General features: G+C 36.5%; 1 protein-coding gene across 2 annotated transcripts in view; it reads right to left on the bottom strand.

Moving 5' to 3' along the window:
* Positions 1-26,297, bottom strand: part of SPRED1 (sprouty related EVH1 domain containing 1) — a 118,525-nt gene that overhangs the window by 36,138 nt on the left and 56,090 nt on the right. For both annotated transcript variants that reach the window (XM_052647075.1, XM_052647076.1), the window contains exon 2: positions 21,269-21,443. In XM_052647075.1, the coding sequence (XP_052503035.1) occupies positions 21,269-21,443 (175 nt within the window). The remainder of the gene's footprint in view (positions 1-21,268; positions 21,444-26,297) is intronic.

Raw genomic sequence — 26,297 nt, 5'->3', positions numbered from 1 at the left:
ATATTGAGGTTACACACCATACCAACGTGGTACAAAAACAAAATGCCAAGTAATTCTGAAGTAGATGTCAATTTATGTCATTAATTTTTACCTACAAAGTAAGATTAGGATATAAAATATATCATACTGTTCATAGTATATATTTAGCATACCATAAAAATAACTATTATTTAGGACAAGCAAACTCTAGGAGATAGTGAAGGACAGAGAAGCTTGGAGGGCTGCAGCCCATGGGGTGGCAGAGTTGGACAGGATTCAGTGAATGGAAAACAGGGAAAGGCTACTACAGTGTAGCTATTCTGAATTTAGGAATATGTGGCAGGAAAGAAAAATGCAGGTAATCTATTGACACAACAATTGACTCATGATTTTTGGAAGTAATTTTAAAAATATGCTTCCTAGAACATTCTGCATCACTCAACATTTACATAATTATCAAAGCCTCCATATCCTAAGTCTAAAAATTTCTTGTCATGCAAGATATTAAAAAACTGTTTTGCTTCTGACTTTAAGTAGCATTTTAAAAATAAATGCACTCATTTTTAAAAAAGATCAATGAGATTAAAAAGGTATAAAAGAGAAAGTAGTTAAAAGAATGTCTCAAAAGGCTATTGATGGTGGCTTTTACCCACCATCAACACTAAATATCCATTCTTGAAAAATAAAAATAATTTTAAGAGCTGAAAGGATTCTTAAAAATTAGTGAATTCTTCCCATCTTCTACTTCCACTTCTCAATTACATCAGAACAATGTGTTCTGACTTTAGTTCATTGCAATTTTCACTATATTAATTCTGTATTGTATCACCATAATATTATTAACAGTAATAGGCATACGGGAAGCAGAGTTCAATGTTTACCACATTTGTATTTGGAACTGTAGAAACTGTAGAATATGGCAACTACATTTTCGGCAAGGGATGACAATCAACCAATCCAAAGCTGCCAGGTGAATTATTTATGCTGCAGGAAAAATAAACTAACCAGATAAATTATTGGTCAATAGAGAGTTATATCTATTAATTGTTACCATTGTTTAGTAGCTCTTCTACAACCCCATGGGCTGCAGCCCACCAGGCTCCTCTCTCCATGAGATTTCCCAGGCAAGACTATGGGAGTGGGTTGCCATTTCTCCAAAGGGCTCTTCCTGACCTAGGGATTGAACTTGTGTCTCCTGCATTGGCACCACCAGGGAAGCCCCGCATCTATTAGTTACTAATCCAGTAAAGCAACAGGTGTTCTACTGGCCTGAAGTGGTTACAGCTCTCCCAGAATACATTACCTATACTTACTCTTAGAACTTTTTTTCTACGTGAAGATTTAGCATAAAATGAAATGAATAATTTTAAGAAGAGTACCCTAAAAGCAACTACCAGAAGCCATTAAAAGTATAATCATTAATAAACAAGTTGTTAAAATCGTTAATACAACTTTGCTACTTCTTAGTTGAATGTGCTTCTTTCTGGGGTTAAGGCATTCTAGAAGTGTGAATTTCATCAGACCTCCACAGTAACCATGAAGGACATTTATAAATTCAGTCCAGTTCAATCACTCAGTCGTGTCCAACTCTTTACAGTCCCATGGGCTGCAGCGTGCCAGGCTTCCCTGTCCATCACCAGCTCCCAGAGCTTGATTTATAAATTAGAATGTATAAATCAGATAAATCTGAAAGAAAATCATTGGCCCTGCCCTTCTAAAGACAGATTATATATTAAATAATAAGCAGAAAAGATACTGAGCATAAATAACTGCAAAGTGAATATTAAATGTAAGAGTGACTCAACAAGAATAACTACAAAAGAATATATGCAAAGTAACTTGTTATCAATAACCCCTAATGGATCCACTAAGAATGTGGCTAGTTAATAAAGAAGAAATTAAAGAGTTTTAAAATCAACACTATAACTTTTGAACTCTTGACCATCTACATATTTATTGGGATTCGGAAAAAATCATTATTTACTATAAACTATAAAAAAGCATAATGAAAAAAATTTAACTAGAAAAAACAACAAATTCAAAAGTACTTAAATGTTTTTATGCTGATCACCTCAAAAAAAAAAGAGAGAGAGAGAGAAAATTTCAGACTCTTACATATGAACAGACCCGATCAGATTTGAGTAGAACTTAATCACTGCAAATAGACTGACTGAACCAGCTTTAGGAAAGGGACTTTAAGGAAGGAAGAAAAACAGGGGTATTTGGTATAACAGCTTTGCACTTTTAATATAGATCCGAATAGATCTAAGTTGGCTAAGATATACAAGTCTTTTCTAGCTAAATACTTTTGGAACATGACTATTTTAATAAGATCTTAAGGTCTTTTGAGCTAGTGATAACAAAAAGAACAAATACTCTTTTTCTTCTAGAAAGGTTAAATAGGTATTATAAAAAAACAACCAGATGCATAGGTGAACTCTGAATTTAAGGAAAGCAAACCTACTGTAAGCATAAATATATCAAAATCTATTACAGATAATGGCAGAGAAGGAAGAGAAGTGGTTTTCTTACAGTAGCAGGCTAAGAGCTAAAAGAGAAAGGAAAAGAAGAAAGATGGTTAATGAGAATGGATATTCTTCACATGAGCAAAATATTTCTAAAATAAAATGATTAAAATATGAATTACAGAAGAAACAGAACAATCCACATATACTTCACAAGAAGAAAAAACGTATTAAAGCATAAGAGGTATTAAAGCATAAGCTCATAGGTCTGAAGTTTACAGTAACTGGGTCCCCTCCAGTGTTCACCATTCATTACCCATCTGACTTAAGAATTAAATGAGGTAATATACACAAAGTATTCAAATAGCGTCTGACACACAGCAGATCTTCAATACATATTAGCAGCAAGGGTGATGTTAGTCACAAGGTGATGCAACCAGGCCATAATAGAAAAGTTGCTATAAAGGCTGAGAGGTCAGTATTTACTTTTTTGAGTACAGGATGGGGAGGAGTTTGAATAATAAATAAAGGTTCTCAGGACTGCAAAGAGCTTGTTAACAGACTGATTCTACAGACAGTGAAAACATTACAATCTCCAACATTCTTCCTTCCTCTGAAAGAAATTCTAGGATATATTACAGAGGAAAAAAAAAGGGGGGTGGGTGGGTTTGAGAGTCACTAAATAACTAAAACTTCTGAAGATATATTTCAAGTTATTTTGGGAAATATAGAGCAAATTACTGGACTATTTGCCAGAAGCATTTAAAATAGACCAAGCCAAAAATGGATATAAGCACATTTCTGTCTCACTAATAACAAGTAATAATTTGGGAAAGCAGAGTAAAAATAAATATGTACTTTCAAACTACTATGTAACTTTATTACATATGCTACCTTACAAGCAGATAATTACATGTTTACAGAAAGCATTATCTTTCTGTAAAAGATGTAGTATAGTTGGTAACTAGACAAAGAAATTATTTTGGTAACTTTAAGAAGTATCTTTGAATCAAAGAAAAAACATTTTATTTTTAAAATAAAAACTGCATTTTCAAGTTAAATTACTTGATAAACAAAATCAATACCTGGTAACTCAAATAGCTGCCACCTATTATGACCTTTAGTTTTCTGGATGATATAAAAAACTTTGTATCTTCATGATATAAAACCCTTTATAAAGGACACCAAGGCATTCTATGAAATATGAAACTATATTGTTATCAAATAACACATTTTTACTAATTATCTACTAATAGAAATTTGTGTTTAAAGTTGGGTTCTGAGATAAATGGAACTTTAGAAAAAAATCTAAAAAGTAACAGAAGGCAAAATGGTAGTGTTTCTTCCCAAATAACAGTTCAGCTACCACAAAAAGAAGGGCAGGAGCCAGTATTTTAAAATATGTCAATTTCATGAAAACTCTGTTAGCCTTTTCCCTGCTTCATTTTGTACTCCAAGGCTAAATTTGCCTGTTACTCCAGGTATCTCTTGACTTTCTACTTTTGCATTCTAGTCCCATATGATGAAAGGACATCTTTTTTGAGTGTTAGTTCCAGAAGGTCTTGTAGGTCTTCACAGAATCATTCAACTTCAGCTTCTTCAGCATAATTGGTTGGGGCAGAAACTTGGATTAATGTGATACTGAATGGTTTCCTTGGAAACAAACAGATCATTCTGTCATTTTTGAGATTATACCCAAGTACATTATGAAATGTGAAGTCCAGTGGGCCTTAGGAAGCATCACTACGAACAAAGCTAGTGGAGGTGATGGAATTCCAGGTGAGCCATTTCAAATCCTAAAAGATGATGCTGTGAAAGTGCTGCACTCAATATGCCAGCGAGTTTAGAAAACACAGCAGTGGCCACAGGAGTGGAAAAGGTAAGCTTTCCTTTCAATTCCAAAGAAAGGGAATGCCAAAGAATGTTGAAACAACCACACAATTGCATTCATCTCATACAACAGCAAAATCACGCTCAAAATTCTCCAAGCAAGGCTTCAACAGTACGTGAACTTCCAGCTGTTCAAACTGGATTTAGAAAAGGCAGAGGAACCAGAGATCAACAGCCAACATCCGTTGGCTCATCAAAAAGCAAGAGAGTTCCAGAAAAACATCACAGAGTTCTGCTTTATTGACTACGCCAAAGCCTTTGATTATGTGGATCACAACAACCCGTGGAAAAATTCGTAAAGAGATGGAAATACCAGACCACCTTACTTGCCTCCTGAGAAATCTGTATGCGGGTCAAGAAGCAACAGTTAGAACTGGACATGGAACAATGGACTGGTTCCAAATTGGGAAAGGAGTATATCAAGGCAGTATATTGTCACTCTGCTTATTCAACTTACATGCAGAGTACATCATGTGAAATGCCTGGCTGGACGAAGCACGAGCTGGAATCCAGACTGCTGGGAGAAATATCAATAGCCTCAGATACTCAGATGATACCACCCTTATGGCAGAAAGTGAAGAGGAACTAAAGAGCCTCTTGAGGAAAGTGAAAGGGGAGAGTGAGAAAGCTGGCTTAAAATTCAACATTCAAAAAACTAAGATCATAGCATTCAGTCCTATCACTTCATGGCAAATAGATGGGGAAACAATGGAAACAGTGACGGAATTTATCTTGGGGGGCTTCAAAATCATCCTGGATGGTGACTGCAGCCATGAAATTAAGACACTTGCTCTTTGGAAAAAAGTTATGACCAACCTAGACAGCATATTAAAAAGTAGAGACATTACCTTGCCAACAAAGGTCCACTTAGTCAAAGCTATAGTTTTTCCAGTAGTCATGTATAAATGTGAGAGTCTGACTCTAAAGAAAGCCGAGCACTGAAGAATTGATGCTTTTGAACTGTGGTGTTGGAGAAGACTCGAGAGTCCCTTGGACTTCAAGGAGATCCAACCAGTCCATCATAAAGGAGATCAGTCCGGAATATTCATTGGAAGGACTGAAGCTGAAGTTGAAACTCCAATACTTTGGCCACCTGATGTGAAGAACTGACTCACTGGAAAAGAGCCTGTTGCTGGGAAAGACTGAAAGCAGGAGAAGGGGAAGACAGGACGAGATGGTTGGATGGGATCACCGACTCGATGGCCATGAGACTGAACAATCTCCAGGAGTCGGTGATGGGACAGCGAAGCTTGGCGTGCTGCAGTCCATGGGGTTGCAAAGAGTTGGACATGACTAAGCGACTGAACTGAAACGATGTCATGAAAAAAACCTGAAGAACTGCTCCAGATTGGAGGAGAATAAAGATACATGACAGCTAAATGCTACCTGTACTGAGAGAACAAAAATGCTTTAAGAACATTATCAGAAGAGTTGGCAAAACTGAAATATGGACTATAGATTAAAGACCTATATTTATGTTAAATTTCCTAAATATGATCATTACACTGTAACTATGTAATTAAAATGGAAGGCAGAAGAAAGATTTAGAAAGTAATAAAGAATTCAGTATAAGGTTTTAAGATCTCAAATTTGAAAACCTAAGTGAAACAGCAATTTCCAAGAAAAATGATAACTTATCAAAACTGACTGAAAAAAAAAAACAGAAAACCATTAGAAACCCGTAACTATTAAAGAAACTGGATTGGTAGAAAATATAACTGAAATGGGGTGTTATGAGGGAAGAGGAAATGAGATACAAAAGACAGAAGTGAACTGTCACAATTAGATTACTACTCTGACTCCTAGTGGCAAATTCTTGGGCACAGTCAATGTGACCCAGCTTCTTTACTTGACTCTTTCCCAAGTCCCCACTGAATTGAAAGAATAAAACTAAATAAGATTAAACAATTGTCTTCACCCTCCATTGTGTGTATGTGAAGTTGCTCAGTCGTGTCCGACTCTTTGCGACCCCGTGGACTGTAGCCCGCCAGGCTCCTCTCTCCATGGGATTCTCCGAGGAAGAATACTGGAGTGGATTGCCATTTCCTTCTCCAGGGGATTTTCCCAACCCAGGGATCGAACCTGGGTCTCCTGCATTGCAGGCAGACACTTTATCCTCTGGGCCCCCAGGGAAGCCCTCCATTGGGTCTGCATAATTTGGAGAGTGGTTCATACAATTCTGATGAAATCAATCTCAGTGACTTAAGAACTTAACAGCCATGAACTTTTGTTAACTGACTTACACAACAATATGCACGTAACACAAAAACCATTTCGAAACACAAGAATATCCAAATACATAATGACAGCTATGGATTTTTAACCTTTAAGTTGAAACACACACACACACACACACACAGGATATATACGATTTGATTAATTTAATAAATGAGATTAAATTTTATAAAGTCAAACTTTTACATTAAAAAAAAGTTGAAGTCTTTCAAAAAGCTATGGATATTGGAATGAGGAAAGGTATCAAATCAGTAACTAAATCTACCTCAAGAAACTTGAAAAAGAAGAGCAAAATAAATCCAAAGCAAGCTGAAGGAAGAAAATACCAAAGAAAAAAAATCAACAGAAATAGAAACTGAAAATAGATGGGAGGAAAAAAAAAAAAAGCTGATCTAAAAAAAAGAAAGAAAGGAAAAAGAAAAACTAATAAATCTCTAATAAGATTGACAAGCTAAAAATAAAGATACAGATCACCAATTTTAGGAATGAAACATGGGTTGCTGCTAAGATCCTGTAGCCTTTCAAAGAGCACTTGAGAAGATGGTTATTTTGAGACATTAGTCTGCCATCTTCTCTGCCAGCTAGCTTTCCGACTTAGTTGTATTCCTTGCCCCAAAAAAGAAAAAAAAGAGTACTTGAGATACTAAAAACACCGTTACACTCAAATTAGACAGCTTGGAAGCAGACCAATTCTTTGAAAATCACATTATTATCAAAACTCAACCAAGATAAAAAAGATGAACCTAAATAGTCCTATCAGCCTTAAAGAAACTGAATATGTAATTTAAAAGCTTGCAAAGAGACTTTTCTTGGGAATTCCCTGGCTGCCCAGTTATTAGGATTTCATACATTCACTGCCAAGGGCCTAGGTTCAATTCCTGGTTGGGGAACTAAGATCCGAAAAGTTGCAGAGAGTGGCCGAGAGAGAGAGAGAGAGAGAGAGAGAGAGAGAGAGAGAGAGAGAGAGAGAGAGATCTCTATACACTGAGATGGTTTCAGTGGAGAATTCTACCAAATATTTTCAGAGGAACTAACATCAATTTTACACAAACTCTTTCAGAAAACAGAAGAGGAAGGAATACTACACCATTCATTTTATGAGGCCACCAGTACCTCGATAGCAGCACCACACAAAGATAGTAATACCAAAAGAAAGAATATTACAGACCAGTACCTCTTAAGAACTTAAATATAAAACTCCTCCAAAAAGTAGCAGCAAATCAAACCCAGTAACATATAAAAAGATTATACACCATGATCTAGTAGGATTTATTCCAGAAATACAAGGCTGAGTCAACACTGAAAAAGAAAAAAGTGTAATCAATGGTATCAACAAGTTGAAGATGTGAACATAATCAACTGACACGGAAAACTCATCTGACTAATTCCAAAATCCATCCATGATAAAAATTATCAGCAATTCAATAAAAATCATCCATAACAAACTCTATAGCTAATATCATACTCAAGAGTGAACTGTTTCTGCTAAGATCTAAAAGAGGCAAGAATGTCCACTATGACCATTCTTATTCAACACAGAATTTAAAGTTCTAGCCACTGTAATCAGGAAAGAAAAAGAAATAAAAGGCATACAGATGGAAAAGGAAGAATTAAAGCTCCTCATACTTATAGATGACAACAATGGCCTATGTTAGAAAACCCCAAGGAATCTACCAAAACACCTCACAGTTCAGCAAGACCGATGAAGTGAATTTCTGTTCACACAAAATGAGCATGCACTAACCAAAACTATAAACACAACAGTATATAAAATTGCTCCATGGAAAAGCAAACACTCAGGTATACACTTAACAAAATGTATCTTTAGGATCTATACATTGAAAATTACAAAGTGCTAATGAAATTGAAAGACCTGAACTGGAGACAAATCACACTCATAGATTGGAAGATTCAACACAATAAAGATGTCAGTTCTCCCAAAACTGACCACAGGTTTAATACAATTCCTATCAAAATCCAGTAAACAATTTTGTAGACAACGACAATTTCATTCTATGCCCACTATTAGGGCTCACAATACAGCTACAGTAAAACAGTGTGTGATTCCTATGGAGGGACAGAGTAATGGAAAAAAATGGAGAACCTACAAAAAAACTCTCAGCTGATTTTTAATAAGAGCTGTTGTTCAGTTGCTCATTCATGTCTGACTCTTTGTGACCCCAAAGACTGCAGCACACCAGGCTTCCCTGTCCTTCACCATCTCCTACCGTTTACTCAAACTCATGTTCATTGAGTCGGTGATGCCATCCAATCATCTGATCCTCTGTCATCCCATTCCCCTCCTGCCTTCAATCTTTCCCAGCATCAGGGTCTTTTCTAATGAGTCAGTTTTTTGCATCAGGTGGCCAAAGTATTGGAGCTTCAGCTTTAGCATCAGTCCTTCCTATGAATGTTCAAGGTCAATTTCTATTAGGATTGACTGGTTTGATGTCCTTGCAGTCCAAGGACTCTCAAGAGTCTGCTCCAACACCACAGATCAATTCTTCAGTGCTCAGCTTTCTTTACAGTCCAACTCTCACATCCATACATGACTACTGGAAAAACCATAGCTTCTACTAGATCAATCTTTGTTGGCAAAATAATGTCACTGCTTTTTAATATGCTGTCTAGGTTGGTCATAACTTTTCTTCCAAGGAGCAAGTATCTTTTAATTTCATGGCTGCAAGTCATCATCTGCAGTGATTTCGGAGCTCAAAAAAATAAAGTCTTTCACTGTTTTCCCATCTGTTTGCCATGAAGTAATGGGACCAGATGCCATGATCATCATTTTTTTATTCTGGAGTTTTAAGCCAGTTTTTTCACTCTCCTTTTTCACCTTCATCAAAAGGCTCTTTAGTTCCTCTTCACCTTCTGCCATAAGAGTGGTGTCATCTGCATATATGAGGTTATTGATATTTCTCCCAGCAACCTAATTCCAGCTTGTGCTTCATCCAGCTCAGTGTTTCACGTGATGTACTCTGCATACAAGGTAAAAAAGCATGATGACAGTATACAGACTTGACATACTCCTTTCCCAATTTGGAACCAGTCTGCTGTTTCAAGTCCAGTTCTAACTGTTTCTTCTTGAACTGCATACAGATATCTCAGGAGGCAAGTAAGGTGATTTGCTATTTCTATCTCTTTAAGAATTTTTTATAGTCTGTTGTGATCCACAGAGTCAAAGGCTTTAGTGTAGTCAATAAAACAGAAGTAGATGTTTTTCTGGAATTCTCTTGCTTTTATGATGATCCAATGGCTATTGGCTATTTGATCTCTGGTTGCTCTAACTTTGCCAAATTCAGAACATCTGGAAGTTCATGATTCACATACTGTTGAAGCCTCGCTTTGAGAATTTTGAGCATTATTTTGTTAGCATGTGAGATGAGTGCAATTGTGCGGTAGTTTGAGCATTCTTTGGCATTGCCTTTCTTTGAGACTGGAATGAAAACTGACCTTTTCCAGTCCTGTGTCCACTGCTGAATATTCCAAATCTGCTGGCATATTCACTGCAGCACCTCCACAGCATGATCTTTTAGGATTCGAGACAGCTCAACTGGAATTTCATCACCTCCACTAGCTTTGTTCTTAGTGATGCTTCCTAAGACCCACTTGACTTCGCATTCCAGGATGTCTGGCTCTAGGTGAGTGATCACACCATCATGGTTATCTGGGTCATGAAGATCTTTTTCGTATAGTTCTTCTGTGTGTTCTTGCCATCTCTTCTTAATATCTTCTGCTTCTGTTAGGTTCATACCATTTCTATCCTTTATTGTTCCCACCTTGGATGAAACGTTCCCTTGGTATCTCTAATTCTCTTGAAGAGATCTCTAGTCTTTCTCATCCTATTATTTCTTCACACTGATCACTTAGGAAGGCTTTCTCATCTCTCCTTGCTATTCTTTGGAACTCTGCAACTCTGCATTCAGATGGATGTATCTTCACTTTTCTCCTTTGCCTTTCACTTCTCTTCTTTTCATAGCTATTTGTAAGGCCTCCTCAGACAATCATTTTGCCATGATGCATTTCTTTTTCTTGGGGATGGTTTTGATCACCACCTCCTGTATAGTGTTACGAACCTCTGTGCATAGTTCTTTAGGAACTCTGTCTATCAGATTTAATGTTTTGAATCTATTTGTCACTTCCACTGTATAATCATAAAGGATTTGATTTAGGTCATACCTGAATGATCTAGCGGTTTTCCCTGCTGCTACTAAGTTGCTTCAGTCGTGTCCGACTCTGTGCGACCCCATAGACGGAAGCCCACCAGGCTCCACCGTCCCTGGGATTCTCCAGGCAAGAACACTGGAGTGGGTTGCCATTTCCTTCTCCAATGCATGAAAGTGAAAAGTGAAAATGAAGTCGCTCAGTCATGTCCAACTTCTAGCGACCCCATGGACTGCAGCCTACCAGGCTCCTCCATCCATGGGATTTTCCAGGCAAGAGTACTGGAGTGGGGTGCCATTGCCTTCTCCAGAGGTTTTCCCTACTTTCTTCAATTTAAGTCTGACTTTTGCAATAAGGAATTCATGATCTGAACCACAGTCAACTCCCAGTCTTGCTTTTGCTGACTGTATAGAGCTTCTCCATCTACAGCTACAAAGAATATAATCAATCTGATTTTGGTATTGACCATCTGGTAATGTCCACGTATAGAGTCTTCTCTTGAGTTGCTGGAAATGGGTATTTGCTCTAACCAGTGCATTCTCTTGGCAAAACTCTGTAAGCCTTTGCCCTGCTTCATTTTGTCCTCCAAGGACAAACTTGACACTCATTCCAGATATCTCTTGAGTTCCTAATTTTGCATTCCAGTCCCGTATGATAAAAAGGACATCTTTTTTTTTTTTTTTTGGTGTTAGCTCTAGAAGGTCTCATAGTTCTTCATAGTAAAAGAGCACAAAAGTAATTTAATAGATGAACAAGCAGTGGTCCTGGAAAAAAGTTGGGCATTCATAGGCAAAAGAAATGAAAACTGACTTAACCATCATATATAAAAAATTACTTAAAATGGACTATAGCCTTAAATATGAAATGTAAAATTTTAAAACTTAAAATAGTATAAATCTTCAGGGACCCAGGGTAAGGAAATGCATTCTCTAATGTGACTCCAAAAACACAGTTCATGAAAGGAAAAACAGATACACTGAACTTCATCAATTTAAACTTCGCTCTACAAAATATTCCATGAAGGTTAAAAAAACAATCTATAGACTGGGAGAAAATATTTGCAAATCATATATCCTGATAAAGGATTTTATCTGGAAAATAAAAAGAGAAACTTTGAAACACAGCAGCAAAAAAACAAACAATCCAATGAGAAAACAGGAAAAGGACACAAAGAGATATTTCACCAAAGAAAATACAAATAAGTACACAGAAAGATATTCAATCCTAACCATTATGGAAATGCAAATTAAAACTACAATGAGCGACCACTATGCACCTATCAACACAACTGAAAAACACTGACTATACAAAATGACTGTTGGACATGACTGAGTGCACATTCATTTACACATGTTCAGTTCAGTCGCTCAGTCGTGTCTGACTCTTTGCGACCCCATAAATCGCAGCACGCCAGGCCTCCCTGTCCATCACCAACTCCTGGAGTTCACTCAGACTCACATCCATCGAGTCAGTGATGCCATCCAGCCATCTCATCCTCTGTCGTCCCCTTCTCCTCCTGCCCCCAATTCCTCTCAGCGTCAGAGTCTTTTCCAATGAGTCAACTCTTTGCATGAGGTGGCCAAAGTACTGGAGTTTCAGCTTTAGTATCATTCCATCCAAAGAAATCCCACAGCTGATCTTTAGAATGGACTGGTTGGATCTCCTTGCAGTCCAAAGGACTCTCAAAGAGTCTTCTCCAACACCACAGTTCAAAAGCATCAATTCTTTGGTGCTCAGCTTTCTGCACAGTCCAACTCTCACATCCATACATGACTACTGGAAAAGCCACAGCCTTGACTAGATGGACCTTTGTTGGCAAAGTAACGTCTCTGCTTTTCAGTATGCTATCTAGATTGGTCATGACTTTCCTTCCAAGGAGTAAGCGTCTTTTAATTTCATGGCTGCAGTCACCATCTGCAGTGATTTTGGAGCCCAAAAAAATAAAGTCTGACACTGTTTCCACTGTTTCCCCATCTATTTCCCATGAAGTGATGGGACCAGATGCCATGATCTTCGTTTTCTGAATGTTAGCCATTATAATAGCTTAATGGCAATGAGAATGTAATGGAAAGAATGTGAAATATATTACAATCAGGTATAAAAGGAAAAGATGAAGCCAAGATAATCGTGAACCTCACTGACTAGATCAACCAATATAAATCAATAACTAAAGAGTGAAATGATGTTAATTCAAAACAAATAATAGAGGAAGTAAATGAAAAAATGGCGTCACTGATTCAATTGACATGAGTTTGAGCAAACTCCAGGAGACAATTAAGGACAGGGATGCCTGGTATGCTGCAGTCCATGGGACTGCAAAGAATCAAACATGACTGAGCGACTGAACAACAACAATATGCAGGTTATTTTCAAATACCTTTTAATACTGATTTCTAACATAATTCCACAGTGATAAAGAGAATAGACTCTGTATGATCTTTTGACCATGAAATTTTTGCACCTTGTTTTACATCCCTGGATATGTTCCAATGTCTTCTGCTTTATAGTCTATGGGAACTTGAATAGAATTTGCATCCTATTAAATGAATATTTTAGAAATCTTAATTATGTTGAATTGGTTCCGTGTTTTTTAGGTCTACTATATCCTTCTACTTTTCTGTTCACTCTACTAACTTTTGAAAGTTTGATATCGAAACTTCAACTGAAAATCTTATTTATCTACTTAAAAAAAGAATTGTAGTATATAGTAGAATTGTATCCATTAATAACTCTGTTCTGTATTTTCCAAGTCTCTGGTAAATGTGTTATCATACTTTCATAATTTAAAAAATAGAATATTAAAAAAATGAAAAAAATTAAGAGGAAGTATAGTGTCATCTGTAAAGAAAGTGCTGAAGTGCTAAGCTGATGTTTTCTAAAAAGAGGAAATAAAAGCAACCAGGAAGGTGATATGAGAATATTCTAAAATTTAAATTTTCAGGAAACCATACAGAGTGTGTACTAATTTTTTGCTCCCAAAGAAAGAGAATAGAAATACAGCAGGCACATTTCTTCCTCTTCAAAGAATATCGATAATACTCGGGAATGAACTATTATCAAACTGCAATGAGGTCACAAAATTCATCACTGTACAAAAAATTAGCCGTACAATTTATTATCTTTTTCAATGGACTGACCCTAAAATGAATAGGTTATTCTAAACTAAATGAATATCATTATTAGCATTTCTTTCTATTACAACCCTTCAAAGCAAAACTGGTCTGCCCAAGGAGCTCCTTCCAACTCAAATTTCCTATTTGTCCATCTGTGATTCACCTGTGACAATAAAACAGAAATTGTTCCTGACATTATTATTTCCTCAAGACTAGCAAGATGGAGGGAGAAGGAAATGGCAACCCACCAGTATTCTTGCCTAGAGAATCTGTGGACAGAAGAGCCCGGTGGGCTGCTGTCCATAGTGTCACACAGAGCCGGACACGACTGAAGCAACTTAGCGTGGATGCATGCATTGGAGAAGGAAATGGCAACCCACTCCAGTATTCTTGCCTGGAGAATCCCAGGGACAGAGGAGCCTGGTGGGCTGCCATCTATGGGGTCGCACAGAGTTGGATACGACCAAGGCGACTTAGCAGCAGCAAGATGGATGTCCACATTCTCCATTCCAGATAAAACTTGCAATATGCTATCTTTCATAGTTATTTAGTTAATGGAAAAAAGGGGATAACATTTTCCCTAAGTTCAATGTCTGCTTTTAGTGAACTATGAGTAATTCAGTAAGGCAATATCACAGAAATGTTGCCTTTGGGAAACAAGCAGATAGATTCAAAGAAGTAAGGGTCAGATTATACAAGTTTATCATGGTGAAATTAAGGAGATGAAATTGTCTCTGGAAAACTGAGGGGAACTACTAAAGGAATTATCAGACACAAGCTTTAGAAAGTTCAGTATTGTAAGCAATATAAAAGTTAGAAAGCAGTAAAACTGTGCTTTGAAAAAATAATAGAAGCCTTTTCTGAACTGAGGTTTCTGTCTTCATTCATTTACATATCCCCAGTGCCTAGAACAGTGGTATCTAGCAAATAGATGCTCAATAAATATTTATTACATGAAAGACTCATCTTTAAATACTGAACTTTCCCTTTTAGTGATGTGGATTCAGTGATATTCCTTTAGTGTAAGGTAAGATTAAAACTCAGCAACATACTGTCCACTGAAATATGTATAAATGGGTGGTTTAAATGATTTACAAGGAAAATTCAGATTGGATTTAAAAAGAAATAAAAGATACTAAAGTCAGAAGAAATCTAGTGAAATGGGACACATGGATAATACAGTAAGCATGAAATTGTACAGAAAGGAGTGGGAAATAAAACAGAAATGACATGAAACCACAAAATTCCTCGTATGGAAAAATTCTGGTAACAAGCAGATCCAGAAGAGTAACCTGATGAAATGAAGACCAGAAGTAAAGTAAAGTAGCCAAGAAATGATGTTGAGGGTCCAATGTGGAAAAGCTGGCATTGAGAGGGTCAATTTCTAAGATCCATAGATGAAAATAAAAGCTAAAGGATGGTGTTGTGAATGGTACAGTGATTATCAATAAAAAATTTAAGTGTGTGGGTTATATAGAACTTTCTGTCAGGAGAAAAAGGAACAAAATGCTGATACTACCTCTATGCCCAGCCCACTCATTTCCCTAACTCTCTAGTATTATGGTGAATAGGAGAACTGGTCTCTTTTGAGAGAGAGCTGCTGAGTCCTAAGGGGAGAGCTAATTAATGGAATTGGTTTTTAGAGGGGGAAGAGTACTGTGAAGGACTGAAGTTTCACAATGGAAAAATTCACAGTTGGCCCAGTGGAAAAAGCTAAGTAGTAAACTGTTATTCTGTACTTTTATAAAGTTCAATCCAAGGTACAAAGATGTTTCCATGTTCTTTTGGGGCTTTCCATGGTGGTAAGGAGAATGAGTCTCATTTTTAATAAAGCTACTGCTATGTTATAATCACTTTACTCTTTTTTCTAAAACACAAATACTCTAATTTTGCTTTAGGCTGTAATAACTGTAAGAAACTCCATTTTTAAAAAGTTCAAAAGTTTTGGACTTCCCTGGTAGTCCAGTGGTTAAGAATCTGCCTGCCAACGCAGGGAACATTGGTTTGATCCCTGGTTGAGAAAGATTCCATATGCACAACTATTGAGCCTGAGTTCTACAGCTTGTGAGCCGCAAACCCTTGAGCCCACACTCTGCAACAAGAGAGGCCATCACATGATAAGCCTGCATATGATAATTAAAGAGGAGCCCCTGCTCCTTGCAACTGGAGAAAGCCCATGCACAGCAACAAAGACCCAGTGCAACAGGAACAAAAATATTTTAAAATGTACCATTTTAAACAATATAACTATTATCTCACGTGTGTGTGTTGTGTGTTAAATCACTTCAGTTGTGTCCAACTTTTTGCGACCCTATGGACTGCAGCCTGCCCACAGGACTCCTCTGTCCATGGGCATCTCCAGTCAAGAATACTGGAGTGAGTTGCCATTCCCTTCACCAGGGGATCTTCCCGACCCAGGCGTCTCTTACATCTCCTGCATTAGCAGGCAGGTTCTTTACCACTAGTGCCACATTTCATAGGCATTTTAATTTTTATAAACCACTTTTTATACACAACCTAATTATTAATCAAAAAAATTACTTAATCTCCTCGGCAACTTTCTAAACTTGATGTTTTCTATTTTTTCTTTCTTCAACTTATTATAAATTCTAAGTTTATAATAATAGCTATCTTCTAATTTACTTTAACATTGCACCGTGAATTCTTCCATTTTCCACAGAACATCTTAAGTAATCCAGGGGTTGTAGAGTCTGATTGTATCTTTCTACATAGCCTACTTCACTTTCATCATCTCTTGGCACAGTGTGCTTTAAAAAGCACAATAACATTAATTAGTGAATTTATAGTATTTTACTGTCCTACTACAAAAGGTTAAGAATGGCTAATTTAGATCCCCAAAGTTACTTAAAATTTTGTTTAGCAGGAAATATTTTAGCAAAATTTTGATATCATTACTGAAAGTTTATGATAAACTTTATAAGTATAGTTTACTTATAAAGACTTTAAAATGTGCTATAATTTAATGTTTTAGATTTTCTAATCACATACAATTCAACTAAAAATGGTCAAATAATTTAACCTATATATATTGTAAGTTGATAAAATGCCAGTCTATAAAATAAAAATGTCACACTAATAGAGAAGAGCAACTACGTAAAAATGAATACAAAAGAGTTTCTATCATGGGGAATCTAAAGCTCCATAGTAAAGATCTATACAAATTAACAGTTAAGTTTTAGTTGGCATTTAAGGGAGAAATCAAAGCTATAAAGATTTAGAAGGAAACACAGGATAAAACTCATACATATCAAGAAAAGGGTTCTGAGAATCTATGCTTGTCAGAGACCATTCTATATATCTATCTCCAAGTGTCTGGGAGAAAGATAGTACTTTCATTACCTTGGGCTACACCATCAAAGCCTAGTGTTTTTTAAAATTTCTCTGAATTACCAACAAAGTATGAAAGCCAATTACATAAAGCAGTGCTTTCTAACTTTTTCCTCAGGCGTACTCAGAAAAACAACAATTATAAGGCAATCAGGAAAGAGGAGGAACCTCAGTGGTTAAGAGGTAACCAGCCTGGGCAGCTCCTGCCACTTGTATCTATTCATGGCATACAGCTTGGGAAGCTCTAATGTAGATCATCAAAATGTCAACTTGGAAATAAACTCACAAAAACAAGCAAGTTATAGGCAAGCATCATAGGAAATAATTTCAGTTCACTCTGAATAAATGAATGAATGAGTACCAAGCCAATTATACAAAATGTCACCTTTCTGGAAAAATCCGCATCAGCTTTCTCTTGATTTGTGCTCCTTTTCTTATTAAAACAAAACAAACAAACAAAAAAGAGTGAAATATAACCCTCTGGGAAGCATAACAGGACATTTTTAGAACAAGTACTATAAACCTAAGACTAGAAAAACTTTCTACCAAATACTTCTTTCACTCTTCAGAAAAGTTCTTTCATCTTCACCACTGTTAACGTATTTTGACTATTATAAGCCCTCTTTAAAATATCTAGTGTTTATTAGCTATGCCAGTGGCTATAGGCACTTCATTAATAATTATCTATTCTCTCTTACAGGGCATAAGTTTTTTCCTGAGGTATGAGGGGCAGGTATCTTACTTTATTTCTAGAATTCATCCAAGGTAGAGGATTCTAAGATGTTACCAACAGATAAAATGAACAGAGAACAGAGTTTTTTAGCAGTATCTTTTAAATGATTATTACACAGGAACAGTATTAAAATGCAGTTTATCATCAAGAAGGATTTTAAAGAAAACTATCATTAACTTGGGAAGACTTTGCAAACTTACTAGAACCCAGAAAAATGGATTAAAATAAAACCAATTGGCAAAAATATCCATAGAAATGGACATTAATGACCTCAAAATGTAGTGAAAACGAATACATACTTCAATTCTATAACTGCTTCAGAAGTATCTTAGAAGTGTATTATGCAGCAGAGGGGGCCAATTAATCTCCTTATATCAATGTCACTGTCCCATTTGTCTTGAGACTTCACAAAACTGCTATCTTCAGTTTATAGCCATGTATTATTGCTCTGCCTTTGATCATACGATTTGAGCATACAATTCAAATGCTTTATTATAGCTATTTCCTACAGAAATAAGGCAATCCTACACAGAGATACATTTATCATTCCTATTTCACAAATAGTAAGGTTTCTCAAGGAGAAACGGCTAACTGAAACAACAGCTAGGATTCCTAGGTCAGTGTTTCCATCAAAAGGACCTATTTTCTTGTTAGTTTATTATTTTACACCTTAGGATTACATTTAAGGCACTTTTTTATGTCTCATCACAGAAAGTAAGTTTGGATTAAGTCCAAATCCCAGGCTTATTCTAAGCTTTATGTCAAAAATCACACTCTGAGCAACCACCTGAAACATCAATCTGAGCTTATTCTCTGACTAGCTTTCACTCCTAGCGATGCAGATTTGGTTCCTTATTTAATTATCTTCAAGTAAACTGTCCACATTCATTAATATGGCCAATACAGTAGTCCCTTGGTATCCATAGGGGACTGGTTCCAGTATCTGCCTTGTCTGTTTGGCCCCTGCTGACACCGAAATCTGCAGATGTTGAAGTTCTTTCACATAATGGCATTGAATTTGCATATAACCATATGCATCCCATCTCCCATATATTTTAAATGATTCACCAAATTATTGGTAATACCAAATACAAAGTAAATGCTATGTAAATAGTTGGCAGCACAAGACAAATTCAGGTTCCACTTTTTGGAATCTTTTTCCAAACATTTTCCGTCTGTGGTTGTTTGAATCCACAGATGTGAAACCTATGGATATGTAGGGCTGACTGGGTTGTTTCATTTTGATTTTTTTCTTTCTCTATTTCATATCTAGGTCATCATTCCATGTTCTTATGCTTTCTCAGCAAGATGTTTTTCTCCAATTCTTTCTCCACCTTTGATATCTTTCTTCTCTTTTTCCATCTTTACTATTAAAAAATGCCTTTGTAAAAAAAAAAGAAAGAAAGAAATGCCTTTGTGTGCTGCATACTAAGTCACTTTAGTCGTGTCTGACTTCACTATCCTATGAACTGTAGCCCATCAGGTTCCTCTCTCCATGGGGTTCTCCAGACAAGAATACTGGAGTGGGCTGCCATGCCCTCGTCCAGAGGATCTTTCTGACCCAGGATCGAACCCACATCTCTTACGTCTCCTGCACTGGCAGGTGGGCTCTTTAACCACTTAGACTGTGACTGTTTTACTCAGTTTCTAAAATCTACAACTTCTCCAACAACACTTCCCAGTCATCAATAGCTCGGACAAAAAGCATTACATGCAAGTACAGGCCGCCATGGGCTCTTTCTTAGAAGTCTACAGGCTATATTCTAAATAAGCATCAGTATATGCTGGCCACTGTGTTATCCAAGGTCAGAACCACATTTAATATGAGATTACACTTTGAGAGATGACATGTTAAAACTTTTTTATATATACTTCTGACTTCAACTGGGGTTTCTTATAAGCCTAAAACCACATTCTGATTAACTGAGATACACCGTCAGAAGGGAATCCTAAATTCATAAAAAATTTAGACTTAAAAGTCTTTCAAGATGATTTAGGGAAGTCATTAAATCAGATTTAACTGAGACAGAAACTGGAGCACAGACAAGTTAGCTAACCTTTTAAATTACTGAAATAATTCAGGAGCAAAAAATATGCAGAAACCAAGAATCAAAATTAAAAGTAGATTTATTCAAAATATTTATATATGAGAATTATTCAAAACTTAAAACACATTTTCCACAGAAATAATATTATAGATGCTGAATGAGCCCACAAAGCAGTCTACAAATATATATTAATAGTTAAAGGGAATTCTAGCTATTTTCAAGAGCCTTGGAAATTTTGAGCACTTTACTCTCATTTTCTAAGTTCTGGTTGATGCAGGAATGACATTAACATTTCTTAGCTTTTCAGATATGATTGTTTTTTCGGCTCATAAATGAAATAAAGGAGAAACAGTTTTCTATACTAATTAAGAGAGCAGATGCCTAACATTACCAAAGGTTGGATTCAAAATTTAAAACATATGAATTTAAGGAAACACTTATCTGTGTGGAAGATAGTAGAGCTATAATCTAGGATGGCCACCTACTAGTCACATGATGAGCCTAGGTTGATAGGGGATGAAGGGAGCAAGAATCTGAGAACACAAGAGTCTAGAGTAGGGGCCAGATATCTACAGCTACTCAACTCTATCACTGCAGTGTGAAAGCAGCCACAGACAAAACGTTAACAAATGAGCTTGGCGGCTGCTGCTGCTAAGTCGTTTCAGTCGTGTCCGACTCTATGTGACCCCATGAGACGGCAGCCCACTAGGCTGCCCCCGTCCCTGGGATTCTCCAGGCAAGAACACTGGAGTGGGTTGCCATTTCCTTCTCCAATGCATGAAAGTGAAAAGTGAAAGGAAGTCGCTCAGTCTATGTTTCAATAAAATTTTTTATGGACACTGAAATTTGAATTTCATGTTCATAAAATCATTACTGATTTTTTTCAGTCATTTAAACATGCAAAATGCATTCTTAATTCATGGTCTGTACAAAAATACATGACAGGCCTTCATTTGGCCTGTGGACTATAGTGCCAATCTCCAATTTAAGTAACAGTGGGGAGAAGGCAAGGAAGTGCACCTGGTTTAAAACTAGGGGGAACTATTCATGAATGTTCTTACATTAAACCTAATCAGAAAAGCAGCTCCCCTTTAACATGTGTACATTAATAACAGTCCCAGGTGCAAAGAAAACAGGCATATTGTGCTGTCTTTAACTTTAAAAGTTATAGAAACAATCATCAATCCAGGACAAAAACAATTTCCATAAATAACAGTATACTAATCATAATTTTACATAGAGAAATCATTCTGTACAACTTAAAATTATAGCAAAAGATGCATTATTCATTACCATTTTGTCCCTGAGTCGCTCTCCACGGATAAAAAAGTCAGCACAGCCATTCTCTTCCTGGTGAGGGACTTTGAAGACAGTGACGCAGCTTAGTCCACTCCCTCCAAGTGGTAACCATCCACCACTTGAGTCATCCCGGGTCATCACCACAGCTCGCACTCGTGCATAACTATTACTAAAATAGATGCAAAGATTAGAAATTAGCTTTTCCATAAACAAAAAACCAGCCAATATGTTAGTCTTCTTAGTAGAAGACTTAACGTGTGGTACCTAAGTGTTTACTACTTCCATGACAGTCCAGAGAAAGTAATCTAATTGAAAAAGGTCAAAACCCAGAGTAACTAACTTAGAGGTTAACTTTTATTTTGAAGACCAATCTCACAATAAAAGACTACTCTTATTCTACCACTTGAGTAGTTCAAGCAAATCTGATTGCCATGGAACAAGTTATGAAGGATCTAAAGACAAACTACAGAGGCTACCATCAAATTTGTCTATGTATGTCCATCTCCCAGCATATAACCAGACAAAATGCTGTTGTATTCTAGCACATTTAATTGTGACATCTCTATGCTTCTAACATTTCTGAAATATATTATTAATAAAATGCTGAAACAAACATGCTTAGCTCAGATACATTTTCAATTTTTTCCTAACAATTAGAAATCTAAACCACACAAACATATATAAAGAAATGTTTTGTTCTATTAATCCATCAGGCAAATTGGTCTTTTCATGCTTTCTTTTTGGAAAACTATTCTTGAGGTACACCACATTCCAGTTCCATTCAGAATTATTTCCCAATATTCCACAACTATTTTTTACATAAAATCTAAGAAATGTTTCATATAGTAATGTTCTAGATAACTGACATCTAAGCATTTTAGTTCTAAAACTTCTAATACAATAATCATTATATTCTTTCTAAAAGTCAAATATCTTGCCAATTTCTTAGAAAATTACACTGAAAATTAAACATGTCTTGGTTATTACAACTATCAACTGAGGTTCAACGTAATAATTCTGTGCTACTTAATATCTCTGAATGTTCTTTGCCAGTTGTCACTTCTGTTGTTAGAGTTCCTGTCTGAGACCCACTCCTTACTTTTTTTTTACTTTATATATTGACATTTATTTGACTGAGGTGTATACTCTACATATAATCACATACATTAAGTATAAAATTTCACAAATTCTGACAAACATACACATCTACACAACCAACATCAAGAGATAGAACATTTTCATGACTCCAGAAAATTCCCTGAGGCCTCCTGCCCATCAAATAGGTAACCAAGGTAACCACTGTTATACATGGTTTCCAGTATATACATTAGTTTTGCCTGCTCTGGGCCTTCTTATGTATGGAATCAAACAGAATCACCACTTGTATCCTCCCTTTCTATCTGACTTCTTTCACTTATTCTGTTGTCATCTTAGGGCTTCATTCTCTGTTAACATTAAGTAGTCAGTCCTCTCACTGAATAAGTAAATATGCATCACAATTCATGTATTCTTTCTTACGCTGATAGGCATTTGAAATGTTCCGAGGTGTTGGCTATTATGAATAAGGCTTTTATAAACATTCTTATATGTTTTTTGTAGACATGTTTTCATTCTCTTGAATAATTACCTAGGGATAGAATTGATGAGTCATAGGGGAGTATATGTAACTATATAAGAAACTGTTTTCCAAGGTGACTGGACTGTTACATTCCTATCAACAATATAGTTTCAGTTACTCCACATCTGTGCCAACGTTTGGTATTTTCAACTTTTTAAACTGTACTCACTGTAGTAAGTATAAAGTGGTAACCCACTATGATTTTAATATATATTTTCCATGATGAATGCATGACATTGTACATTTTTTTCATATGCTGGCTAGCCATTTGTATGCCTTCTTTTCAAGTCACTTATTTTGTATTATGTTGTCTTTTATTACAGATTTTTAGAAGTTCTTCATATTTCATAATACAAGTAGTTTTCTGTCAGAGAGTTGTATTCTTTTAAAGTTGCACAGTGTTGATTGAGTAAGAAGTCTAAAGTCAAACTTAAGCTGGATCCTAGCTCAGCATCTTACCTATATGTCCTTGAGAGAATTACAACAGCCACCTTTAATAAACTAAAACAAAGCCTAACACCTAATAAACACCATGTATTATTGTGCTTAGTCGCTCAGTAGTGTGAGACTCTGTGTAATCGTTTTAAGTTTATTATTAGTACTACAACAAAGATTTTAAAATTGAAGTATTTGTCATACTGGTAATTCAAAGCCAGGTAGGAGGTGGGGAAAAAAAATTGCAAATTCAAACATAACTCTATTAATTACCAGGGTCAAAATAATTCTTTGCAAAGAAATTCTAAAAGTCTTTAAATTTACATATGACCATTCTAAGCTTTTCATGATTCAGTTATTTACAGGCTCTGATTCCTCTCTGGGCTCAACTGTTAACAATCTTCCATTCAGAGAACTGGCCAGAGGAGGTATGGGTACATAAAGACTGGACTGAGATCGGTAACTAATTCTAATGCTCCTCATGGGCTGAGCTGGAACAAGTACCATCCCAAGAAGCTTGGCGGGATAGAAGTAATAATAAATGAAGGTTATTTGGTTAACCAAGAATTTAATCTAAGGATATCCCAGAAACATAGCACATTATCTTAGACATATTTGGTTCAAATTAAATATTTGTGAATTGAACTCATGCTTTAATTTAAAGCTCAGCACATTTGAGGTTCAGTGAAGTTACAAATTCATAAGGTGGAACTCGGATCAAAACCAAAATTCAAGTTCCCAATAATCATTTAAGTGTTTATTTCACTACAGGATCCTGACTCTTTCTTCTCACCTGATTATGTAGTAAACTGGAAACTGAGAATTTTATACTAGATTCTGCAAGACTGGAGAAACCTAAGGAGTAAAATAACCCAGTTGAGAAGATCAGAGTATATTTTAACTTCAGAGTGCAGAAGCAGTTATCCTCTTCAGAGCACAGACTTATTTTATCATCTGTGATTATTACTAATTCTCATTTACAATCTGTATAATGCTTCTTAGCGTACTTTATATTTTAAAAATATAAAACTAAGATTATCAGAAAATACATAAAAACACTACCAGTTATTTTAGGATGGTAAAATTAAGTATTTTCCTTTCATTTCTTAGTTTCTCCAAAAATTATCGTATATTTAGGTTCAGTCACTCAGTCATGTCTGACTCTTTGCAACCCCAAGAACCGCAGCATGCCAGGCCTCCCTGTCCATCACCAACTCCCAGAGTCCACCCAAACCCATGTGCATTGAAGTCAGTGATGCCATCCAACCATCTCATCCTCTGTCGTCCCCTTCTCCTCCTGCCCTCAATCTTTTCCAGCATCAGGGTCTTTTCAAATGAGTCAGCTCTTTGCATCACATGGCTGAAGTACTGGAGTTTCAGCTTCATCATCAGTCCTTCCAATGAACACCCAGGACTGATCTCATTTAGGATGGACTGGTTGGATCTCCTTTAGAATGGACTGGAGACTCTCAAGAGTCTTCTCCAACACCACAGTTCAAAAGCATCAATTCTTCAGGACTCAGCTTTCTTTATAGTCCAACTCTCACATCCATACATGACCACTGGAAAAACCGTAGCCTTGACTAGATGGACCTTTGTTGGCAAAGTAATGTCTCTGCTTTGGAATATGCTGTCTAGGTTGGTCATAACTTTCCTTCCAAGGAGTAACTTTCTTTTAATTTCATGGCTGCAGTCACCATCTGCAGTGATTTTGGAGCCCAAAAAATAAAGTGTGACACTGTTTCCACTGTTTCCCCATCTTATTGCCATGAAGTGATGGGACCAGATGCCATGGTCTTCGTTTTCTGAACGTTGAACTTTAAGCCAACTTTTTCACTCTCTTCTTTCAGTTTCATCAAGAGGCTCTTTAGCTCTTCTTCATTTTCTGCCATAAGGGTGTTGTCATCCGCATATCTGAGGTTATTGATATTTCTGCTGGCAATCTTGATTCCAGCTTGTGCTTCTTCCAGTCCAGCATTTCTCATGATGTACTCTGAATATAAGTTAAATAAGCAGGGTGACAATATACAGCCTTCACGTACTCCTTTTCCTATTTGGAACCAGTCTGTTGTTCCATGTCCAGTTCTAACTGTTGCTTCCTGACCTGCATAAGTTTTCTCAAGAGGCAGGTCAGGTGGTCTGGTATTCCCATCTCTTTCAGAATTTTCCACAGTTTCTTGTGATCCACACAGTCAAAGGCTTTGGCATAGTCAATAAAGCAGAAATAGATGTTTTTCTGGAACTCTCTTGCTTTTTCCATGATCCAGTGGATGTTGGCAATTTGATCTCTGCTTCCTCTGCCTTTTCTAAAACCAGCTTGAACATCTGGAAGTTCACAGTTCACATATTGCCAAAGCCTGGCTTGGAGAATTTTGAGCATTACTTTACTAGTGTGTGAGATAAGCACAAATGGGCGCTAGTTTGAGCATTCTTTGGCACTGGAATGAAAACTGACATTTTCCAGTCCTGTGGCCACTGCTGAGTTTTCCAAATTTGCTGGCATATTGAGTGCAGCACTTTGACAGTATCATCTTTCAGGATTTGAAATAGCTCAATTGGAATTCCATCACCTCCACTAGCTTTGTTCGTAGTGATGCTTTCTAAGGCCCACTTGACTTCACATTCCAAGATGTCTGGCTCTAGGTGAGTGATCACACCATTGTGGATATCTGGGTCATGAAGATCTTTTTTGTACAGTTCTTCTGTGTATTCTTGCCACCTCTTCTTAGTATCTTCTGCTTCTGTCAGGTCCATACCATTTCTGTCCTTTATGGAGCCCATCTTTGCATGAAATGTTCCCTTGGTATCTCTAATTTTCTTGAAGAGATCTCTAGTCTTTCCCGTTCTATTGTTTTCCTCTATTTCTTTGCATTGATCGCTAAGGAAGGCTTTCTTATCTCTCCTTGCTATTCTCTGGAACTCTGCATTCAAATGGGTAAAACTTTCTTCTTCTCCTTTGCTTTTCATTTC

The sequence above is a fragment of the Budorcas taxicolor genome, chromosome 10 (assembly GCF_023091745.1).
Source record: "Budorcas taxicolor isolate Tak-1 chromosome 10, Takin1.1, whole genome shotgun sequence".
Taxonomy (NCBI): domain Eukaryota; kingdom Metazoa; phylum Chordata; class Mammalia; order Artiodactyla; family Bovidae; genus Budorcas; species Budorcas taxicolor.
This window is presented reverse-complemented; position numbering and strand designations above follow the sequence as displayed.